Raw genomic sequence first — 22,967 nt, forward strand, 5'->3', positions numbered from 1 at the left:
CTAGTTAGGCAGGGGTTCTAATCTCACTGCAGTCAACTGGTGTGTGTGTGTGTGTGTGTGTGTGTGTGTGTGTGTGTGTGTGTGTGTGTTTGTGTGTGTGTGTGTGTAGTATGAAAAGCATAAGTCTGTATCCTACTGGCAGCAATCCAGTCCCATGAAGAAACAATGTTTTGACAGTCGTACATGCCTAAACATCCATTTCACAGAGGCCTTCTAATATCTTCTCTCAAACATCCAGTGATGATGTCACCCACTATAAATTGTCCAGCAGCAGTGAAAAAGTCAGACTTGTGCCTTAGCATTTGCATTAAGTACTGAGTTTCCTAGCTTGTGTAACTAGTTAGGTAGGGGTTCTAATCTTGCTGCAGTCAACTAGTGTGTGCGTAGTCAGAAGAGCATAAACCTATATTCTACTCTCAGCAATTCAGTCCCATGAAGAATAAATATTTTGAAAGTCATACATGCCTACCCAGCCATTTCATACAGCCCTCCCAACATCTTCTCTCAAACATCCAGTGATGATATCGTCCACTATAAATTGTCTAGTAGCAATGTAAAAGTCACTTGCATTAAATACTGTGTTCTGATTATAGTTAGGTAGGAGTTCTAGTCTCACTGTGTTCAACTATTGTATGTGTTTGTGTTTGTTTTCAGTTAGTTCACATTTCAGACCCCGTTTTAGAACAGCATGAGAGATACTCCTACTACCATCTTCTTCCCACCAGACTCTGCTGATGTCATTAACTATAAAGTGTTGTCTGACACTGTAGAAGACAGACTTATGCTGTGGCTCTTGGGTTAAGTACTGTATTCTCTAGATAGGCAGGGGTTCTAGTCTCACTACAGTCAGTGTGTGTATATGTGTGTGTGTGTGTGTGTGTGTGTGTGTGTGTGTGTGTGTGAGAGTGTTTGTATTTGTATTCAGTTAGTTCACATTTCAGAGCCCATTTTAGAATGGCATGTGAGACACTCCTACTACCATCTTCTTCCCACCAGACACTGCTGATTTCATCAGTTATAAAGTGTTAAAAACAAAAAGCCAGAGGACTCAAGTTAAAGTAGTTGCAAGAAATATTTATTGAAGCACTTTTCGTTTGTTTCGATAAACAAACTTCCTCAAATAATTACGTTTGATTGGCCTTTTACGAGCACATGAATATTTATTTGTTATTTAAAACCTTTGAACTGTGGGATTTTATCTGAGGAAGTTTGTTTATAGAAACAAACAAAAAGTGCTTCAATAAATATTTCTTGCTACTACTTTAACCTGAGTCCTCCGGCTTTTTGTTTTTATCTAGTCTTTTCAGTTCCTTAGTTCGTTAGCTATAAAGTGTTGTCTGATACTCTAAAAGTCAGACTTATGCTGTGGCACTTGCATTGAGTACTATGTTCTGTAGATAGGTCGGGGGTTTAGTCTTGCTGTGATCAAGTGGTGGATATGTTTTCATTCAAAAATCATCATGTTCATAATTTTAGAATGGCATGTGAGTTCACTGCTATGTCAGACACCCTTTCAAATGTCTTCTTGCACCATACACTAATGATGTCATCCTGTATAAAGTGCACTCTGACATTGTTCAAGTCAAAATTGTGCTGTGACAGTAGCATTAAGTACTGTGTTCTTCAGCTTCTGTAACTAGATATTTAGGGGTTCTAATCTGGCAGCAGGCAAACTGAGTGTATATACACTCAAATAATATTTTTGATACAATTTTACATCAAGATGTGACTCAACATCCATGTCAGTCACTCCTTACACCGAGATATGACTCCACATCCATGTCAAGCATTCCTCCTAACATAGGTTCATAGGTTGGTACTAGGCTATCGGCCCTAGGGCCTACGCAAACCTAGCCATAACAATTACCTGGATATTTCTTCCCACAATATTTACTTCTCTGGGCCCCTGTCTAGCAGGGCGACTGACATGATCCCTGGGGTGAATTTCCTATCTCCCATCCAATCATCAAGGTTCCTTTTGAAGAACGCCAATGAGGCGCTCTGCTTGACATGTATGGGCAGTCTATTCCAGAGTATGGGGAGTCTCTGGGTCAGGAACCTATCCCTTCAGCATGTTTTGTTTATTGTGATGACAAGGTTTAGATCCCTGGAGCGTCTGGCTCTGAGGGATTGGGATTTCTTTAACTGGAGCATGTCCAACAGCTCAGGGTTTGACATGGCCTTGTATGTTAAGCAGAGATCACCTCTGAGTAGACGATATGCCACAGAGTATAGCTGGGGTTTCTTTAGATGGTCAGCATATGGCATCTGCTTTAGGCCTGTGATTCATTTAGTGAGGTATTTCTGTGGCCTTTCCAGCTGTTGCAGATGTCTTGTGAGGTACATACCAAATGGGGCATTATACTCTATAATGGGTCTAATGAGGGATGAGTACAGTGGGACAATGACCTCCTTTTTTCTGGATGAAAAGCCCTTAGTGATGAGGTGTGCCACATAGAAGGATTTCTTGACTGTTGTGTTGACATGTTCTTGTCTATAGACAATGATGCTATCATATTCCATAAAGTGCAATGTGACACTGTTAAAGTCAGACATATGTGGTAGTGCTACTGTTACACTGTACGGAATTTATCTTCCATACTTACATTGGTGTAATGTTCAAATCAGACAGTCTACTGCTGCGTGTGTTGTTGGTGGTACATTATGGTCATCGTATGATCTTTTAAAATGCTTTTCATATTACTACCACTTAAGAGAGCCTTTAAAGTAGCCCCATGCATCTAGCATCCCCCTTTTCCCTCTGGCTACATGACATTCTTCCTGCAGAGGAGTGCAGGATGTCATTCTGTCAAAGATGCATGCACACATCATGAAGCAGAGTCCTTCCATGAGCCTCTGCAAGCCATCTCCAGACCATTGGATGCGTGATTGTTAATTCTGTCATGAGGTGGTGCACATCACATATGGAGAGAGGCACTATGTAATGCAGTGAATCAAATACACACATATGCACATAACATTACTTTCTTCTAGCATATAGATACCTGGAGATTGGTTTACATGCTATAATAATGTTTAAGATTTTATGTGATGTTGGACATTAGCTTAGTAATGCCCTATGACCATATTAAAATTTCACATGTCAATTGTTACTGTCATCAACATGTGTTATGTTGAGGTGTGTATGTATGGTAGGCCTACAAGAAGGTATGTATGGTAGGCCTACAAGAGGGTATTACAAGCTGTGATGGAGACAGGCACTATGTATTGCCAATATACTGGCCTACAGATTCAGTGCCAACTTTACCCCTCTCTCCTCCTCCAAAGGACCAATCACAATACCAGTAGATTGCCAGGCACCCAGTATTACTGCTGCACAGGTTAAAACAGCACTGTCTAAGGCCAAGAATATAGCTTCTATAGGACTTAACAATATCCCTGGCTGTATTCTACATGAACTACAGAGTGAACTGGCACCACACCTGTGTGCTCTGTTCAATCACAGCCTCATCTCAGGCTTTGTCCATACTGAATGGTGCACTGCTACAGTCATCCCTCTCCACAAAGGAGGAGCAAATATAGACCCTGGGAACTATCGCACCATTAGCCTGATGAGTCTGATATGCAAAGCTATGGAACACATAATCATAGACCTAATAAACAAGGATATAGAGAAATGCCAAACTCTAGATCCCTCACAGTTTGGTTTTGTAAAGGGTAGATCATGCCTGCTCAACTTGGTCGACTTCTTTGAGTCAGTCACCTGAGCTGTGGATGAAGGCAAGGTGGATTACACAGCCTATCTTGATCTGGCCAATGCCTTTGATACCATTCCCCACTCAGGAATCATAGAAAAATTCACTAAGCTAGGCATCAACCCCTATATCACTAGGTGGGTTGCAAACTCGCTCACAGATAGAATCCACAGTGTGAAAGTAGCAGACTCCAAGTCAGACTGCCAACCAGTCATGAGTGGAGTCCCACAGGGTTTGGTCTTGGGTCCTCTCCTGTTTGGTATCTACTTCTCTGAAGTCCAGGCCAACACGAAGGGACTCTGGCTGTCAAAGTTCACAGATGATTGCAAGTTGGGAGCTATTATTAACTCCCCATGTGATGTTGACATCCTGCAGAAAAGCCTCACTGAGACCAATAACTGGTGTCAGAACCATGGACTTAAGCTCAATGCCAAAAATTGTGTCGTCATCCCCTTTGGGAAAAACTTGGTTCCCATGAATTACCACATCGATAGTAGTCCACTGAACACAGAAGGCATTATAAGAGATCTGGGAACACAGGTTGATAGCAACCTCTCTTTTGACCACCACATTGCCATTGTGGTCAGAAAGTCCTTCTATGTGGCACATCGTGTTACTAAGGTTTTGCATCTAGGAAGAAAAAGTTCATTGTCTCCCTCTACTCTTCCCTCATTAGACCAATCATTGAGTACAATGCCCCATTTGGCATGTACCTCACAAGACATCTGCAAAAACTGGAGAGGCCACAAAAATACCTCACATTGATGATCCTAGGCCTTAAACAGTTGTCCTATATGGATAGACTCAAAAACTCCAACTATTCTTTGTCTCATATCGCCTACTTAGAGGCACTCTCTGGTTGACTTATAAAGCCATCTCTGACCCAGCTCTGATAGAAATGTAGTCATAACGTTTTTCTTGATGCCATGGATATATGGCATCATTATCTAGATAATTGCTGACTTATCTGGCACTCTGATGTGATATATTTGCAGGAATTTGTACTATATCTCAGTGAGAACAAATGGGGAATTACTTTTACTGTGAACTATCATGCCCATACCATTACATTTTTGGATGTTCAGGTGACTGTTATGGAGGATGGAATGCTGAACAAGTCTGTACATAGAAAATATCCTCAGTTTAATACTCTCTTGCATGCTACCAGCTGCCAACTGCAATGTATGATTAAAAACATTCCACAATCCCAGATTTTAAGGCTTAAGAGGATATATTCAGTTAATGAAGATTTGAGATGCAAGCCAAGATATGGTGCTTAGGTTTCAAGACAGGGGTTATTGAATGGGGACCATTACATGAGCATTAGTTGCGGTTTGAAAAACCCATAGAAAACAAACATTACAGTACCAAGTGAAATCTAAATTGCAAGGGTCACCTATTGGATTCCTTATGGATTATGGGAGTAACAGTATTTTTCTGCAAAAAGTTATTCATCGATATTGGGATGTGCTGCTTACAGATGATAGGCTTTAGGAAATTTTAACTTCTAGCTGTTGTTTTTCATATAGGAGAGGTAAGACTATGGGGGGCTGGTTTACAAATAAAAAATGCAGTTGATACACAGGTTAGGTTGGATGGTAGGAAACTTTTGGGATGCCATCCCTGTGGGCATTGTAGCTTTTGTCAATATGTTCCTAAATGAGCTCCTTCACCTCTCCCAATTGTTCAAAAGTATTTGATATTTTGATTTATGGCAATTGCAGTTCGTATTGGGTTATCTATATGGCAAAATGCTCTTGTCCTGCATTTTATGTGGGTAAAACCTCACGTCCCTTTAAGTTAAGGATATCACAACATTTAAGTGACATTAGATGTGCTAGCTATACAAATGCTTTGTATAAACATTGTTTGAAACACCCTACTGCTAGGTTTTCCTTTACTATTCTTGGCAAGATTTCACAAAAAAATATGCCCCAGGATGAACTACATTCTCTTTTAAGTTATAAGGAACAGAAGTGGATAATTAGGCTAGGGGCCTTATTCTCTCCAGGCATTAATGAGCAATTAACATTTTTATATTTATAGTAGAAATATTTATATGGCTTAGACCTTATGTCCCTTCAAAATAAAAACACCATAAGATATAAATGAGTCCTTGTATAAAAGGCACATTAATATTGAAATATGATCTGGAATGAATTTAAGTCCGAGCATTTTGTCATCATTTATGACAGGTTATAAGAGACAACTATGTTTTAATTTGCATAATAATTTTTTGTAAAGTTCTGTGTCCTTTAAAACATTTTTTTGCAACTAATGAGCAATTAGGAACAACTGATTTTATTGTTCATGTGGGCTGATTGGGTTCAGTATTTATACATGAAGGTTTGATGGATTTTATCAGCACTGATGAAGACTGTTAGCTGAAACTGGTATGCTTCATACATCTTTTGGTGTTTGGATTTATTATTCTTGAATGTTACAATAAACTAAGATTTTTATGGAATTTTTTCCATTTTTTGTTTCTAATTATTGTGAGAGCCTTTAAGAGTGCTGGGTGGCTTACTTTGTGGATTGATTACATTTTGGGCCTAGCACCTTGCAGTACTTGCATGGGGGTTGGATTCAGATATCGCCTACTTAGAGGCGATCTCTGCTTAACTTACAAAGCCATGTCTGACCCAGCTCTGTTTGAAATACTACTTCTAAAGAAATTCCAATATCTGCGCACCACATGCTCCAGAGATCTCAACTTCATTACCACAATCAACAGAACGTGCTGGAGGGACAGGTTCATAACCCCGAGGCTGCCCATGCTATGGAATAGATTTCCCATACATGCCAAACAGAGGACCTCATTGGCCTTCTTCAAGAGAAATCTTGATGAGTGGATGGGAAATAGAAAATTCACCCTGGGGACCACTCCAATGGCTCTACTCGACAGAGGCACTGGGAACTAATGTCGGGTGACACGATGTCAGGGTAATCCTATGAGCTAGGCTTATAAAGGTTTTAAGGCCATTAGCCTATTATACACCTATGAACCTATGATGTGAGGTGAGGTATTGATGGCCGCTGCTGCCATTTCATTACATGTTCCTTCCATAACAGCTGTAGTAATATGCCTTCTGAGAACAGCTGACATTGGATGATACTATGTATATTGTTGGCTTAGGAAGGTCTGTGTTTATGTAGTAGAGCAGATCAAAATTCTAGGCAGTTCTCATTCAGCTATAACAGTGACACTTGCAGTATGGCACAGTATGGCACGTGTCTACCTACCATCATTAAATACTCTATGACATACATCAATATACATTCATTCTGATTACATGGGCACATAAGTGTTGTTTCATCCACGTGTTGTAATACTGTGATGTACAGAAAAAATTACATGTTTTGATTCACTTGCAACCTTGTAGAATCCATCGTCTGCGTAAGTGAGTTGCTATTCCCAAGGATTATTGAGGTGGTCAGCAGCACTATTGTGTGGCTATTAGCATTTGTGTCAGTACATGTTCTGCATGAGCCACAACTAACCCATTTGTAGTGTGTCCTTATATGGTATCAGGCCACTCAAACACAGCTTTCAAAAGAAAGTCATATAGGCATATGTTGTGCAATTGATGTAATTATGTAAAATTGGTACAGTTGTATGGCTGTGTGAACAGTACACTGTGTGGCATGTAACGGATAACCAAAGCTGTATTTGGAGGTGTTGTCACAAATCATTTATTTAAATAAGTGTAACATTTTAAGGGGAATACACAACTAAGTGCAGAGCTGTTTCTGGGTGCCACTGGCCATACTCAACTGGAGAAAACAGACGACCTGCTAGCTGACAGTTTGTCTCACACTTCACACCCTGTTGTCACTGGTCATCAGCCAACGTATACATGCAAACATTACTCAGTTTATTTTCACAGGAGAGCAACTCATGTGTGTGCTCTCTAAGGCTAAAAACACAAAATCAGTGAACTCCCAACTGTACATACTTTCATAGGTTCATAGGTTCATAGGTTCATAGGTTGGTACTAGGCTATCAGCCCTAGGGCCTATACAAGCCTAGCCATAACAATTCCATGGCTATTTCTTCCCACATTATTTACTTTCCTGGACCCCTGTCTAGCAGGGCGACTGACATGATCCCTGGGGTGAATTTCCTTTCTCCCATCCAAACGTCAAGGTTCCTCTTGAAGAGGTCCAAAGAGGCACTCTGCTTGACATGTATGGGCAATCTATTCCAGAGTCTGGGGAGTCTCTGGGTCAGGAACCTATCCCTCCAGCATGTTTTGTTTATTGTGATGACAAGGTTTAGATCCCTGGAGCGTGTAGCTCTGAGGGATTGGGATTTCTTTGTGTAGCATGTCCAACAGCTCTGGGTTTGACATGGCCTTGTATGTTAAGCAGAGATCGCCTCTGAGTAGACGATATGCGACAGAGTATAGCTGGAGTTTTTTAAGGCGGTCAGCGTAGGGCATCTGCTTAACATACTCGCAGAATGTCCAGATTTTTGCCTCAAATATTTGGTCTTTTTCTCATGAAATATGTGGTTTTCTGGCAAATCACAGAGGACTAAAATCACTAAAATGACCCAATAATGACATATGTTTGAGTTTCAGACTTCATATCCTTCAGAAAATGCATGCTAATGCAAATCCTGTAGTTCTAGCAGCTTTCTAAGTTTATAAGAGTAATATTTAAAACCTGTCTCTATTTTTGGTCCTTTGTCCCCTCTCCATTATTTTAGGTTTTGTCCAGATTTCTTGCATTAAGAGGTTGAGAAGTACTGGTCTCTGATAACATCCCAGGTTGCCTTTTCAATAACTTAAAACCTGACCTAGCAGACACAGTTGGATCCCTGCTTAAACAGAGCCTCCAGACAGTCTGTGTTCTTGCAGAAGGGTGCACAGCAACAACCATCCATCTGAACAAGGGGAGAACCATCACTTGATGCAGGGACTTATAGACACAAAGTCATCCTCATCTATGAGGCAGACCAATGACTCATCATGGACCTTATCAAAAAGGACACAGGTAGTCTCCGTACTGTGTATCAAACCCATGTTTGATTTAGCAAGGCTACATCATGTCTGTTAAATCTGTTTTACATCCTCAGGAAGGTCACCAAGGGCATGCATGATAAAAAGACTGTCATCCTGCATAACCTGACCAAGCTAAGGCATCTGACACAAATACACACTCGGGTATTGCAGAGAAACTGTCTCAAGTTGGAATAAACACATACACCACCAAGTGGATAGACAAATGGATCATATACAGGACACACAATGTTGAAGTGTGTGAACTCACCTCTAGCTAGACTCCAGTGACCAGGTCCGTAACTCAGGAATCTGTACTATGCCTTTTCCTGTTCAGTATTTAAGTCTCATAAGTCAAGACAAACTTACACATCCTTTGTCTAACCAGCTTTGTGGATGACTGCAAATCGTGGACAATCATTGAATCTAGGAATGCTATTCATATACTACAAAAAAGTGTTAAATACACAAAGGATTGTTGCCAGAGTCACAGAGGTATAGTAGATGAACAAAAATCATGATTAGTTCCTTTATGAAAGCAAATACAGAAGGTAATTACAATCTAGACAGTACATCCCTATCAGCAGACTAAGTGGTACGTGACCTGGGTTCATAGGTACAAAGTAAGCAGAAGTTCCACCAGCATGTGCCCCCAGTCATGAAATTCCTTTATATGTAGAGCATCTCCTGAGTATTGGCAGGCCATCCACATCAAAGGATATTTTAGTCCCATTGTTCTCAGCCTTCACACCAATAATTGAGTACAATGCATGTACCTCACCAGACACCTTCCAGGGATGATTTACTCAAGTGTATCCTTTTGCCACAGTGAGCTCTTACACATGTCATCTGCCATGCATATGTATTCTTTGTGATGCATAACCATTAGGAGTTGAGAGTGCAGGCTTCCCTTCAAGGTGTTATACAAGATGCATGTGTGATACTTGTTCTTGTTATGCACCCAGTAAATACATAGCTCACTGACAACATTGACGGTATGGGCTACATTGTTGAAAGTGTGGATATGTCATGCAAACCTCTCAACTAGCCATGATTGCTTGTAATTTAAACTACAGATATAACAATGCCCTTCCAAAAAGTGGTCATTTTTGAAGACAGTGTGCTTGATTCCCTTTATCGATTACTGCCAAATCATTGCAGTTGTACAAGTGTGTTCATGCAGAGCATATATGATAACTCACAATCTCATATTTAATGTCAGTGACACAGACTAATGATGTTATTATTCTGATATTTTCCATGATTGTGCATGCTTCTGTCTACTGCTGTCCATGAGCCTATGGTTATGTGTCTCCATTGGTTGAGAACTATGCTGACATTGCATTCATATTCAAGCAACTCATTTTGTACATCTTCACAATATGCACATAACCACTTTTGTATGTACCATCCTTGATAAATGTCCTCTCCATTGATCATTACAGGGTTTTTATATCACAACCAATTATCTGCATTGATATGTGACCCTTGTGTGGCAGTCACATAATATACAATAACTGTGTGATGATATGAATATACCCACACAGGAGGTGTAAACAGCAGTACATACTGTATTATGTACTTATTTGATTATTGTTCACATTACAACTGTCTTGTCTTTGAGGTGTACATACACTGACATGTCCTTGTCTGGTGTAAATTACCATGTTTTGCCTGTTTTCTTACCCTTCCTTAATTCCTACCATTCATGTGTGTGGCCCTTTTCATTACACAGTCTATGTACCATTGATGATCACCACCAAACCTTTATCTCTTTGTGCCTAACACGTTTGTACTGTACTTTGTACTGGCTATACTTTCCTATAATGTGTTAGAAATGTATTCCTTGCCTTAAATTAAACCCTGGTAGTCATTGTGGTTGTCTGCACAATCTTGAAGACCTAGTTTCCCTGTAGGTAAACTTCTCTGCAGATCTGAGTGTGTTTCTACTGCTTTACATGGTTTCCTGTCTAACAACACTCGCTTGTATTTGTGTAAGCACAATGCACGACATGCATATGCAATTATCGCTGCTGCTCGTCATGCAAAAAAATAAACTCCATGTAGGCTTTATGCTAAGCATACACAGAGTTGATTGAATCCCTGGATTAGTCACCACAGAGACCTGCTACTAGAATAAATAAGTGATTTGGAATCTTGACTGTTTTGAAAGGAATCTCTTTTGAAAAGTGTGTAGAGTAATATAGATTACTTCTAGTACAAGAAAAAGTAAAAAGTACGAGAAATTTAAATACAAGGAGAGGCATGTTTTTTATGTTCTGAGGAAGTCCCAAGTTATAGGGACGAAAGCGCTCAACTAGGTTGTTTTTGTTAAAAAAAAGGGTTTTAACAACTTTTGGTGGACTGAGCAATTATTGAAATGAAGGTGCTGGTTGTTTGGGTCTGCTGATGCTGGACTACATGGACTGTTCTGGTTATTGGTTTTGTATTGGGTCACATGGTTTACACACTTAGTTTGGGTTCAAAGACTACTTCTGGTACTATAAGTCTGAATTTAAGCATTGGGGGGGGGACTTATGGCACCTATAATTGCAGATGGAAATGCTAAAGTCATTATACTCCTGATAGAAATGTGCTACAGCTGTAATAGGTGCAGTGGACCAGAAAGGAAGGGCTCCAAACACCCAATTAGAAAAAAGGTCTTGTACCCCCAATAAGCATTTACGAAGAAAATGTATATCTGGGAAGAGGACTAACTGCCAGAGTGACTCTGATTTTGGTAGTAATGACTGCCAGTCTATAGGCAAGAAAAATGTGAGCAATACAGTAAAAAGATATGCAACCTCACACATTATTATGCAACTCTTACAGCTATTTTCAGTAAGTTCAACTCAAAGGCAAAAATGATGATATTGTTCTACATATTTTAAAGTTAAAAGAATGATTTATAGAGTTATCGATAACAAGTAAAGAGGAGCAAATTTTCATAATTAGGTGGTGCAGAGATGATGTAAAGATGGACTGGGCAAGAATATCTAAAGCCACAGAGCTTGTATACATTTTTAAAAAAAGTGATCTTGAAAGACATCAATGTAGGATGGAAGCTAGACAGGCAACCTACCAAATGTAATGTAATGGCAATCAAAACTCACAATTATGTCCTAGTCAGTTAAATTATGTGCATTTTGCAGTTCATGACTTTTCAGATACAGAAAGTGATGATTTTTTTTTTTTTTTTTGAATGTGTACTTCCAGAGTTTACCTTTCCACATTAGGACACAGGTATCCCTAGAACTTAATAAGAAACCTCAAACTGTCCATTGGGTGCTAGATAAAGTAGGCAATATTTGGGAATCTACTAAGAGGGGGTAAAGACCTGCCATCAAAAATGGGCCCAAGACCAGGTACTAGAAGACACAGCATCTGATATTCGTTGAATGGAGGGAAATTAACTGTCTCATTTGAACGGCATCAAAACAGTGAATAATAACCAACCTACACACACTAAAGGCCATGTTCTGTTACAAACTAGTGTCAGTTCTTGTACAGCTCAGCAAATGCCTCCTGTTCCACAATCTCCAATGTAGTTAGCTCTGCAGTCCAGACTTCCACAGTTCACATATCCCCCTTGTTCTTATCTGTGCTAGGGATAGTCAGACAAAAAGCAGGCTCTTGGTAGACAAAAATAACAGAAGATACAACGGGGAGCAAATCAAATCGATTACTAGGGTACCAAAACATATAGCAGAGGTTAACACAAAAGTAGTTCAAATTCTCCTCACAGAGAAAAGATTAGAGAAGAAACAAGAAAGACACAGAATGAGGTCGGAAAGGTAATAGAACAAACGGTATAACTGAACACTGTCCCAAAATTTCTGGAAATAAATACCTCACTGTCTCCTGGGTTTCCTTCTCCTGGATCTGGAGCACTCACCAGTCCTACTCCCACTCACACTACTACCTCCAATAACCAGACCTATTTCTTCTGTCTTGTCTCAGGCTGCCAAGATAAATGATTCTGATATGGTTACTGGTTTAAAAGAAGTATGCATTGTAAAGGCAGTAGCAACACAGTGTCTAAAGGTAAACTCTCACTGGAATCTGTTTCTACTGGTGTTAAGCGTTTTATTTTGCCATGTTACAAAGGCTGCAGCAAAACAAATTCTACCCAGGGGACTTAAGATTTAAGGGAAAACAGTTTAAATTATGAGGGCTTAGTGACTCAGGAGCTGAAGTAACTCTAATGACAAAGGGCTTCTATAATCATACTAAAGAATATAAGAAAATAAATGTAGAGAAAATTACTCTTTTCCACGCATGAAGTTTATTTTCTGGTGCCTTGGCAAAAGCCTTAAATGGAGGTTTCTGTGATAAGTTGAGCACAAAATTGAAATATTCAGAGAAGCTAAAAATACTGCCTGATGTCCCGCAGGTGATAGGCTGCATTACAGAAGAACAACAAACCTTAAAGAAGGTATAGCTAAAGCAGAAGCTTGGGAAAATGGAAGTGAGACATCCAGTGTATGTCAAAACTAGGCCAGGGGATGACATCTTAATTGGTAGCCATCTACTTAGGTGTATAATTCACCATTTTCATGAAGTCTTTTGTTCACAGGAGAAAGAGTTTAAATGTCCATAAGCAGACAGAGTCATGTATTTGGAAAAACATGGTATGAGAAAAGTGATTTTTGCAAGGTCTGATGTGCCAGATGTGGTCAGTGCTTGGAAACCATGAGGATCTAACCCCATGCAGACAGATGGCACATATGGTATGTGTGTGTGTGTGTGTGTGTGTGTGTGTGTGTGTGTGTGTGTGTGTGTGTGTGTGTGTGTGTGTGTGTGTGTGTGTGTGTGAAACAAGCTGTAGTAATATCTGTGATAAATGCCAGAGGTTTTCCATTATTTACTAAATAAGTAAACATTGTTATTTCACAGTCATACAAACACTGCAAACGAAAGGTTGTCTAATGACAGTGAAATGCAACTCTGATAAATTTGTACACATAATTGAGGTAATTCCTGATGTGTTCATTGTGGATTGATATGTCATGTAACTTGACATCTGTAAATGGTATGACTTTCTTTTATTAATTATGCGATGATATGTCTGGCAGTTTGTCTTTCATACAAAGTAACTGGACAACATGCTTGGCAGCTTCTGAAGTAAGTATAGTAGCTGACTCTAAAACTAGTATGGCTCTAGTAAAATGATCTGAGAGTACATAGATAAATGGCCTTCTACAGTTGCTAATATCACAAAACTTCAGATAAGAAGGGGAAATTTAGATGTCTGATTGTACTACATGTGATGTTACTAATGTAATCAATGTGTTTCATTATCCCTTAATTGGATGTATTTATGGGATTTTATATTATGCAGCTTGTAACAGAAGTGGTGTAATCCACTTTGCACAGTCCATTCTTGTTCATGCTTTCTTTTAGTTAAACAATTGAGTTTAAATTATGGATAAGGGAACATTTGAATGATGCTACAAAAGTTTACTACAATGTTCTGGCAAGGTATATTTTAAAATATTTTAGAATCTGTTAACTGCAATAGAGTTAAATTCCAATTTTGAGAGAGTTAGACATAATAGCAGGGCAGATTATTTTAATATTGGAATGGAGAGTACATGCATAGCATGCTTTATTTGTAGCTGATAAGGCAGTGGGTCTTAATGGATACTTTAAAGTAAAATAAAATTAAAAGTAAAAAAAAAAAAAAAAATTAATTAAAAATTTATTTTTAATTATTATTTTATATTATTATATTATTTAAATAAATATTTTGTGTTGTTTGCTATTCATTCAGAATGTGCCTTATAGAGGCCAGGTCAGCAGACAGTTTCTGAAGCATTTGGCTTTAAAACATTGAATAATGGTTCAGCTCAATGACATATGTAGTAGTGCAATGATCTCCTTGAAGCGACTAAGTATTATCTTTAGAATTAGATGGGTTACAGAATATAATTTGTTTTACTTTGATCCACATGTGTCAAATTTTAAATTGCTAATTACCATTGCCCATACCTCTTTAATTATAGTGTTAGTTTTTATGATTTGATTGTTTATCTTTAATTATAATGTATGCCCTTTTTGCCAAATGTCCGGTGCAGAGGTTGGTTGGCAGATTTGGTTATATTCATGTAGCTTGTTATTAAATGTGCTTCTCCATTACTTTTTATAGGATAGCTAATACAGAAGATTGGTAGTTTAATTTTTATCATTGCTAAAAAGTAATGCACAGTCTTTTATTTTCTACCTGTTTCAAAATTACTTCAATTTTACTTCAGCTGATGAGATATGGATACACTCGGAGCTGCATCAATTTCTCATGTGAATGGGGTTGTTTATAACAGATTGTTAATGAAATAAATGAACCTAATACATGTGCACGCCAGTTGAAGTTAACTAAACCTGCTATACTTCTTGTTTATGTTCATAGTTTGTCCCCATAGCATGTACAGGTGTTACTGCAACTAAAAAAGCAATTCTACACAATTAAGATTATATGTACTATCTGTATAGGAGGAGGAAATCTACAGTAGGGTATTTAAATGTGTTGAGAATATATAAAGTTGGACAGATGCTAGTATTACTTTACAGAGCTCTGAGATGGAGACTTGTGTACCCTCTCTCCCCACAGTGCCATATTTATTTAATTGACTGTGGAAAAATTCTGTTGGTGATTTTGTGCTCAACTTATCACAGGGTTTTATCTTCAGAATATAAGTATCCATATACTTTATGAAAAATGTTTTCTTGCTTCACTGACTAACACTGACTAACTGAACACCACTTGTTGACATGAAATGAATTGTTGTTTCAGGAAGTCTAGGCATGCTGCAGTTATTACTGAAAAGGAGCATGACTTGAGAGGCTGGAAATCTTCAGCAGCTGTATGGAAAAAGTGTTTTTATTTGTTAATGGAAAGTTGTATTTGCAATGCTGAAACAAAGTGATGGGTAGTATTTGAATTTCGTCTGGAAATCATTTAGTGTGATTGAAGGAGACCTGACCTGACTTGTTTCACTCCTTTTAACTTGTTTCATGGAGTAAATGATCTTCTAGCTGGACACAACAGATACTACCAACTTTCTAGTAAGTCCTGGACTCAGTTACATATACCTTTCATTGTCATTATTAAACAGTTTGTTTCATATGACAGATTACACTGAAGTTCCCTCGGTAAGGAAAAAACACACAGACGCGCACACACACACACACACACACACACACACACACACACACACACACACACACACACACACACACACACACACACAGGAAAATATATAGAAGACATCATAGTGGCTTTGATTCTCTCACAACATATGAAATTATCCGAAATCATGTGTGTATGTTTGTGTTTGTGTGAGTGCACATGTATGTGCAGTACCATAAATTATGTTCTAAATTGTTACATAAAGTAATTGGTATACAGGGTTTGCAACCCAAGCCAGGTAAATGGAAATATGAATAACTCAGTGAAAGCCCAAATAACTGAACTATTTGAGGAAACTTGCACGGTTCGACCGTGTCTCATTTTATTTTTGTTTTATCTAATAATATCTGAAATTGATTTGACAGAAGATTGCAATATTCCCTGCGTAATATAACTGCAGCATTCTCATTCCAACATTTTCTGAACAACCGTACTAGAGCAAGATTAACATCTCCAATAAATTATATTCCTTTTGCTACATGGGTGGGAAGCACTATCACCTGGAAATAAGTAAAGCTTTCATTTATTTTTTAACTTATTAGTTTTTTAAAGCAGTGCTTTTATGTATTGTACTATCCCACCTTTTTAGTCTTACCTTAAGCATGATGAAATGCTCTGCACAGAGTAATGAATATTTGAAATAGCATGCCTGTAAAGTTATGACTCAATGAACACTATTTGAGGTGGAAAATTGCTGATAATTACATGCCTTCATTCTGTGATATTTAGAGAAAGAACAACCTCTTAAGAAGAAATTTTCTGTATAAAGAAGATAGCTTGCAGAATGCCTCTATCATGATCAGAGTTTGTTCTGAATTTATTCTGAACAGTGAAGTCAAACTCATTGCAACAAACTGCCAGAAATATAGTTGGAATTTGACTTTCAGTGCAGTAATCAGAAAAAAAAAAACAAGTTTGCAGTTAATAAATGTGTATGATGTGCCAAAGTGTTTTTTAGAGTCTTGACTTTGTTGTTGTAATAACATAAAGCAATACAAAAAAAAAGCAAAAGTTTTAGTTGTTCCACAGTTTCTCACAAAAGAATATCATTCTCAAAATAAGGTTTGTTCGCTGTCCAACTATTTAAACATTTTACTGCTAGAGAAAGTGAATAAAATAATCTTACCCTTTGCATTGCAGTAAAACTGGCTCATGTCTAAATTCTAAATCATCCACTGTTTGGTGAACTGGAAAAAGTCCACCAATTATGATATTGCCTGAAGCCCGTGCACCACCAAATGCTTCTGGGATTTTACATGAGTTCAAAAATTCACCACAAAAGCCTAAAAGAAGGCTAACAATTAACAGAATGGTATGTTTCTTCATTTTTTGTTCAGACAAGAGTGGCAGCATATTGTGTGTTAGTGATATGTAGTAGGTGGTTTAGAAAACAGCATTTATAACCTTGAGAAACCTGACACCCTGTTATTTTTTTAAAAAAATGCAGTTTGTCTGGTGAAATGTGATACACTGACAGTGTATGTCTGACGTTATGTTTATTACAACTTTGTCTAGACATACATTCCACTCGTCGATTCATCCAGATCATTTTTTAAAACTATTTTGACTTATTTTTCAATGTTTTGTCATTACTTTCAGGTATTCTCCAAGCCTCAAAACAGCTATGCATGTGTTCCCATTGTTAAGAGTTTTGACAAAAAGGAATAGTAATATAACAAGAAATATTAAAGCTAACTGCCTATTCAATCATCAGAAAATTCCCATGTAACTTTAGATCCTGCTTTGCATCTAGGACTCATTGTTTTCAGTCCACTTAGTTATTCTTGCTGAGGTATGTTCATGTGTGGGTCTGCAAAAAGCAAATAAAAAACTACCAGCAGTTCAACAATTTAAACATTTTAATACAAATAAACTATTTTCTCCTTCTCCATTGGTGCAGAGAGATGGAACCTGGATTGTAATTCAGATGGCCTGTGTTTGATTAGGGACAAGAGCACTGGAGGCCATGGGTCAGGGAAGATGGAAGTGAGGCGCTATTGTCATCTTGGCTGCCCTGGATGGACAGAGACAGCTCTGGCTCTCCACTTAGATGACAGTTGGCAGGATCATTGGGTATAATACCTGCAGAGTCTGAGCTTAGCAAGTACATTCTGCCAAATGTCTATGGTAACCACTGAGGCCACAATAGTGTTTAGCAATGCAATTGCTCCTCATGATATAGTAGCACCAGTGGAACTTGAGTGAGCTTCTGCATGAGTTACAGACTCCATGAGATGGGGGATGGTATTCTGCTTGTCCATCTAACTGACCTGCTCCTGGCTATGCAACACTGTTCTTTAATGGCAGATTTGGGTTCTGGTTTGAGTTCACTCCCTTTGCAGGGAAGGAATGGTTTGGATGACTCTTGCCTTTGTGCAGGGAAGGTTGTTATCAGTAGACCTAATGAGCATGGAATATCCTTCAAGTTGTGAGTTGCTGATTGAAGGCTTAGTGTCTGTTTTTCTAAAAGTGTATTAGTTCTGGTTTAAGCACTGGGGCTTCAGGCCAGTTATTTTACATTAAGAAGGTTTGTGGTCTGCACTCTTGTGGGAGGAGAGGGTTGATTCTGCCCTTCTGAGCTGGGAATTTCTGGTTAAAGGCTTATTGTGCCTGCTTATTTGAACTATTTCTTTCTGAAATTGGTGTGCCTTGTTTGCTGTAGCATAGACTAGATTCAGACATGCTGAAACTATCTTTCTTTGTATAACATGAGCACTAATCCAGACCATCTTTTTTGGAGAAGGTTCCACTGCACCCTAGTGGCAGGAGTGTGCATTTAGAACTTGTCTGAAGACTGCTGGAATGGGGCTCATTTTATAGCTTTTTTATTGGTTACTTGGTTAATCTGTTTAAATCAGTTTGCTTGTTTGCTACTGTTATATTAAAAAATGCACTTTATTCATCTGTTTTTACTGTATTTGTGTGTCTTCCTACTTTATTACTTTATTACTTTATTTTGTTTTTGCTGCCTATTCTTAAAAGTATTCAATTGCATTTATTCTGCTGCATTTATTACTGCTTGTTAGTAGCCTGATTAAATTGTAACTGTTATTCTAAGCCTTTTGTTTTAAGCACTTGGGCTTCAGGCCACTTGTTTTACATTAAGAAAGTTTGTGATCTGCACTCTTGTGGCAGGACAGGTAGCTTACATCCTTCTAAGTTGGGAGTTGCTGATTGAAGGCTTGGTCTCTGTTATTCTAAAAGTGTCTTAGTTCTGCTTTAAACACTTGGGCTTCAGGCCAGTTATTTTATATTAAGAAGTTAGGGTAAACTATTACCGGTGCCAGAAAGTCTACTCTTCAATTTTTTCCCTTAGATCTTGCTAATTCTCTTCTATTTTGCATTTAACTAACTTATTCGCCTAGCATTTCATCTGGTTTCTTGTAGCAATTATTGTAGTGCACATACACGCTAACAGCACTAAACATCCTATAAGGAAACAGCTCCAGTACTTATTAATAATGACCATCCCTCTTGGGCTGTCTAAAGGTCAGTTCCCTGTGCTTTCTCCTATTAACCTGGTGAACTTGGGTATTCTGAGGTAGTGTAGCAACTGCCTCATGTACACAGACAACCCTTTCCTATTACCTCCCAACACTTGTGAGAGATGCACTTATATATCCAAACTGGAAGACATGTACTCTCCAGCCAAGACTGGAGTAGCTGGTCAAGAGGAAAAGGTCAACACCTGCATCACACCACATAGAACACATAGCCCTCCAGAACACCCACCATCACAGCTCTCACATAAAAACACAAACTACACACCCACCTTTGCTGAGGCTCTCAATAGAAGTCTAACCAAACAGCAAAGCCCTCAAATCAGAAACACACTCAACCACCACAACATAGCACAAATCACAAGACACATAGCTCACCTACACAGTGTGCCCCTCAACCTAAGCTCCTAAAGAAAAACAGCTTGCCCAATACACTAATCATAGGTAACTCCATGTGAGGCAGAGTACCTCGCTGACTCTGTTCAAGAGAAATCTAGACCTGTGGATGGGAGATCGTAGGTTTACCCCGGGAATCATCTCTGTGTCACTGCTGGACAGAGGCACAACAAACTAATGGGCACAGTATTTTTTCATATAAGGGGTGGCGTAAGCCACAAAAATTTGGGCTAGGCTTATAAATGCCTTAGGGCAGATAGCCTAGTATAAACCTATGAACCTATGAACTCAGTATTGAGGCACACTGATGTCCCACTCACTAGGTTGAATAAGAAAAAGGTAACAATCAGCTATCTGTCGGGTGCCAGGATCCGACACATAACACATGCACTCAGGTCACTCCACAACAAGTACAAGTATGACTCTATTTATGTCCATATGGGTGTGAATGACCTAAGATGTACCTCCCTGGACAACATGAAAAGAGACACGGAGGAGCTCTCGGATTATGTCGCCCAGGCAGGTATGACCCTAGCCTAAGCAGCATCCTGCGTCACCCAGAATGATACCGTAGTACAAGCAGAAAATGACTGACTTCAACAATTGGCTAAGTTTCTGGTGTCATTCTAAGGGGATCCAGTATCTGTCTGCTTGGGATGACATGACTGACAGACCTCGATGCTTTCCCAGAGATTGCCTGCATCTGTCACCCCTAGGTTTCTGGATACTGGCTAAGGCTCTTACCACCCCTATAGTGCCTTTTTTAGGTGGTTTTCCAAAGGCCAAATTACCACTGTAACAGCTATAAATAAATGCAGTCTGAGGGTCATGCTGCTCAATGCTAGAAGTCTAAATCTCAAGATGCACTCGCTCGAAGCACTTCTCAAAATGGAGAACATGGATATTTGTGCTGTAATGGAGACCTGGTTTAAAGCAGCAGAAAGCACCCCTGCGCTACCAGGCTATAACTCATTCCACACCTTTCAGCCCCAGAAAATGGACCGAAGCTCCAAAGGCGGTGGTGTTTCCATATTCATAAAGGATATGCACACCTCCAGACTAGTAGCACAGCATAATGCATCAGAGATACTTCAGGTACAACTAAAAGTGGGTAAGACGGCGATTCAGGTCATAGCCTCCTATAGGTCCCCAACCATGTCCCAGGACTCTCATTCAATGTTTTTAAGCACCCTGGAAACTATTAAGGTCCATCCCAACACTCTCATACTGGGTGACTTCAACTACCCCTTCATCAACTGGGAAAATCACTCATGGACCAGTACACTTGCCCAACGCTTCCTGGAATTCATTAATTCCAATAAGCTGAACCAGCTCATTCTTACCCCGTCAAGAGGAAGCAACATCCTTGACCTGGGTATTACTAACATGGGCATCCATTGCTCAACACCAATTGTCAATTCCTCCCTGTTTAGATCTGACCACAAACTAATTACCATGGAAATCCACATCTCACCCACACCACCAGCAAAGGCAACCGCCATGACATACTTCTCCATAGCTGATTTTGGGCTCCTAAAAACAGAGCTGGCTAACTTCATGGCACCTATGCAAATGGAAAATAGATGCATGACCACTGAATCATACACCAATGCACTGTATGAACAAGTACATTAATGCATGGAACTAGCCATAGCCAACAGAACCAAGATGCTCTCCTCCAAAAAAGGAAGCCAATCTGGTGGTCCCCTGCCATTAACAAACTCTACAACAGAAGAAAGAAACTGTTGCAGAAGAAGGTGAAGTCCAAAGACTGGAAATTCTCCCTTATTAGCCTCAACAAAAAGTTGAGATCCCTCATTAAAACCTCTAAAGCTAGCTATGAAGGCAGGATTGCAGCAGACACTAAAAATAACCACAAAGCCTTCTACAGTTATATCAAGAATCTCCACAGCAATACCCAGATTTGCTCTGAGTTTACTGCACAATGGTACCTCCTATACTGAGCCAACAGATATTGCCAACATACTGGCTGGCAGATTCAGTGCCAAGTTTACCCCCCCAAAGGACCAATCACAACACTGGAAGAATGCCAGTCACTCAGCATTACCGTAGCACAGGTTAAAGCTGCACTGTCCAAGGTCAGGAATAATGCTTCCATGGGACCTGACAATATCCCTGGCTGTGTTCTACATGAACTACAAAATGAACTAGCACCACACCTGTGTGCCCTGGTCAGTCACAGCTTCACCTCAGGATTTGTCCCTACAGAACGGCGCACTGCTAGAGTCATCCCTCTCCATAAAGGGGGAGCGACTACAGACCCTGGGAATTATTGCCCCATTAGCCTGATGAGTCTGATATGTAAGGCTATAGAGTGCATTATCATGAATCTAATTAGCAAGGATATAGGGATCTCCAAACTCTGGATCCCACACAATTTGGTTTTGTGAATGGTAGATCATGCCTGCTCAACCTGGCTGACTTCTTTGAGTCAGTCACCAGAGCTGTGGATGAGGGCAAGGCAGTTCATACAGCCTACCTTGATCTGGTCAAGGCCTTTGATACCATTCCCCACTCAGGAATTATTGATAGACTTACCAAACTAGGCATCAACCCTTATATCACTAGGTGGGTTGCAAATTGGCTCACAGATAGAAACCACAGTGTGAAAGTAGTAGACTCCAAGTCAGACTGCTGACCAGTCACAAGTGGAGTCCCACAGGGATTAGTCCTGTGTCCTCTCCTGTTTGGCATCTACTTCTCAGAAGTCCAGGCCAACATGGATGGACTCTGGCTGACCAAGTTCACCGATGATTGCAATCTGGGAGTCATTATTAACTCCCCAAGTGATATAGACATTCTACAGTAAAGCCTCACTGAGACCAAAGACTGGTGTCAAAACCATGGCCTTAAGCTTAATGCCAAAAAATGCTTCATCATTCTCTTTGGGAAAAACTCAGTTCCCACTAATTACCGCATTGATGGTAGCCCACTGAACACTGAAGGCGTTATAAGAGATCTGGGGACACAGGTTGACAAAAACCTCTCCTTCAATCACCACATTGCCACTGTGGTCAGAAATTCCTTCTATGTGGCACATCTCATTACCAAGGGTTTTGCATCCAGGAAGAAAACGGTCATCATCTCTCTCTACTCTGCCCTCATTAGACCAGTCATGGAGTATAATGCCCCATTTGGCATGTAC

The 22,967-nt window shown here is 39.5% G+C and overlaps 1 protein-coding gene across 1 annotated transcript in view; it reads right to left on the reverse strand.

Moving 5' to 3' along the window:
* GPRC6A (G protein-coupled receptor class C group 6 member A) overlaps positions 1-17,256 on the reverse strand; it is a 264,931-nt gene extending 247,675 nt beyond the window's left edge. The window contains exon 1 of the mRNA XM_044074212.1: positions 17,032-17,256. Within this exon, the coding sequence (XP_043930147.1) occupies positions 17,032-17,231 (200 nt within the window). The 5' untranslated portion in view covers positions 17,232-17,256. The remainder of the gene's footprint in view (positions 1-17,031) is intronic.
* Positions 17,257-22,967: the final 5,711 nt, after the last annotated feature.

Source organism: Protopterus annectens, chromosome 1.part1 (assembly GCF_019279795.1).
Source record: "Protopterus annectens isolate FY-2018-M chromosome 1.part1, PAN1.0, whole genome shotgun sequence".
Lineage (NCBI taxonomy): Eukaryota > Metazoa > Chordata > Ceratodontiformes > Protopteridae > Protopterus > Protopterus annectens.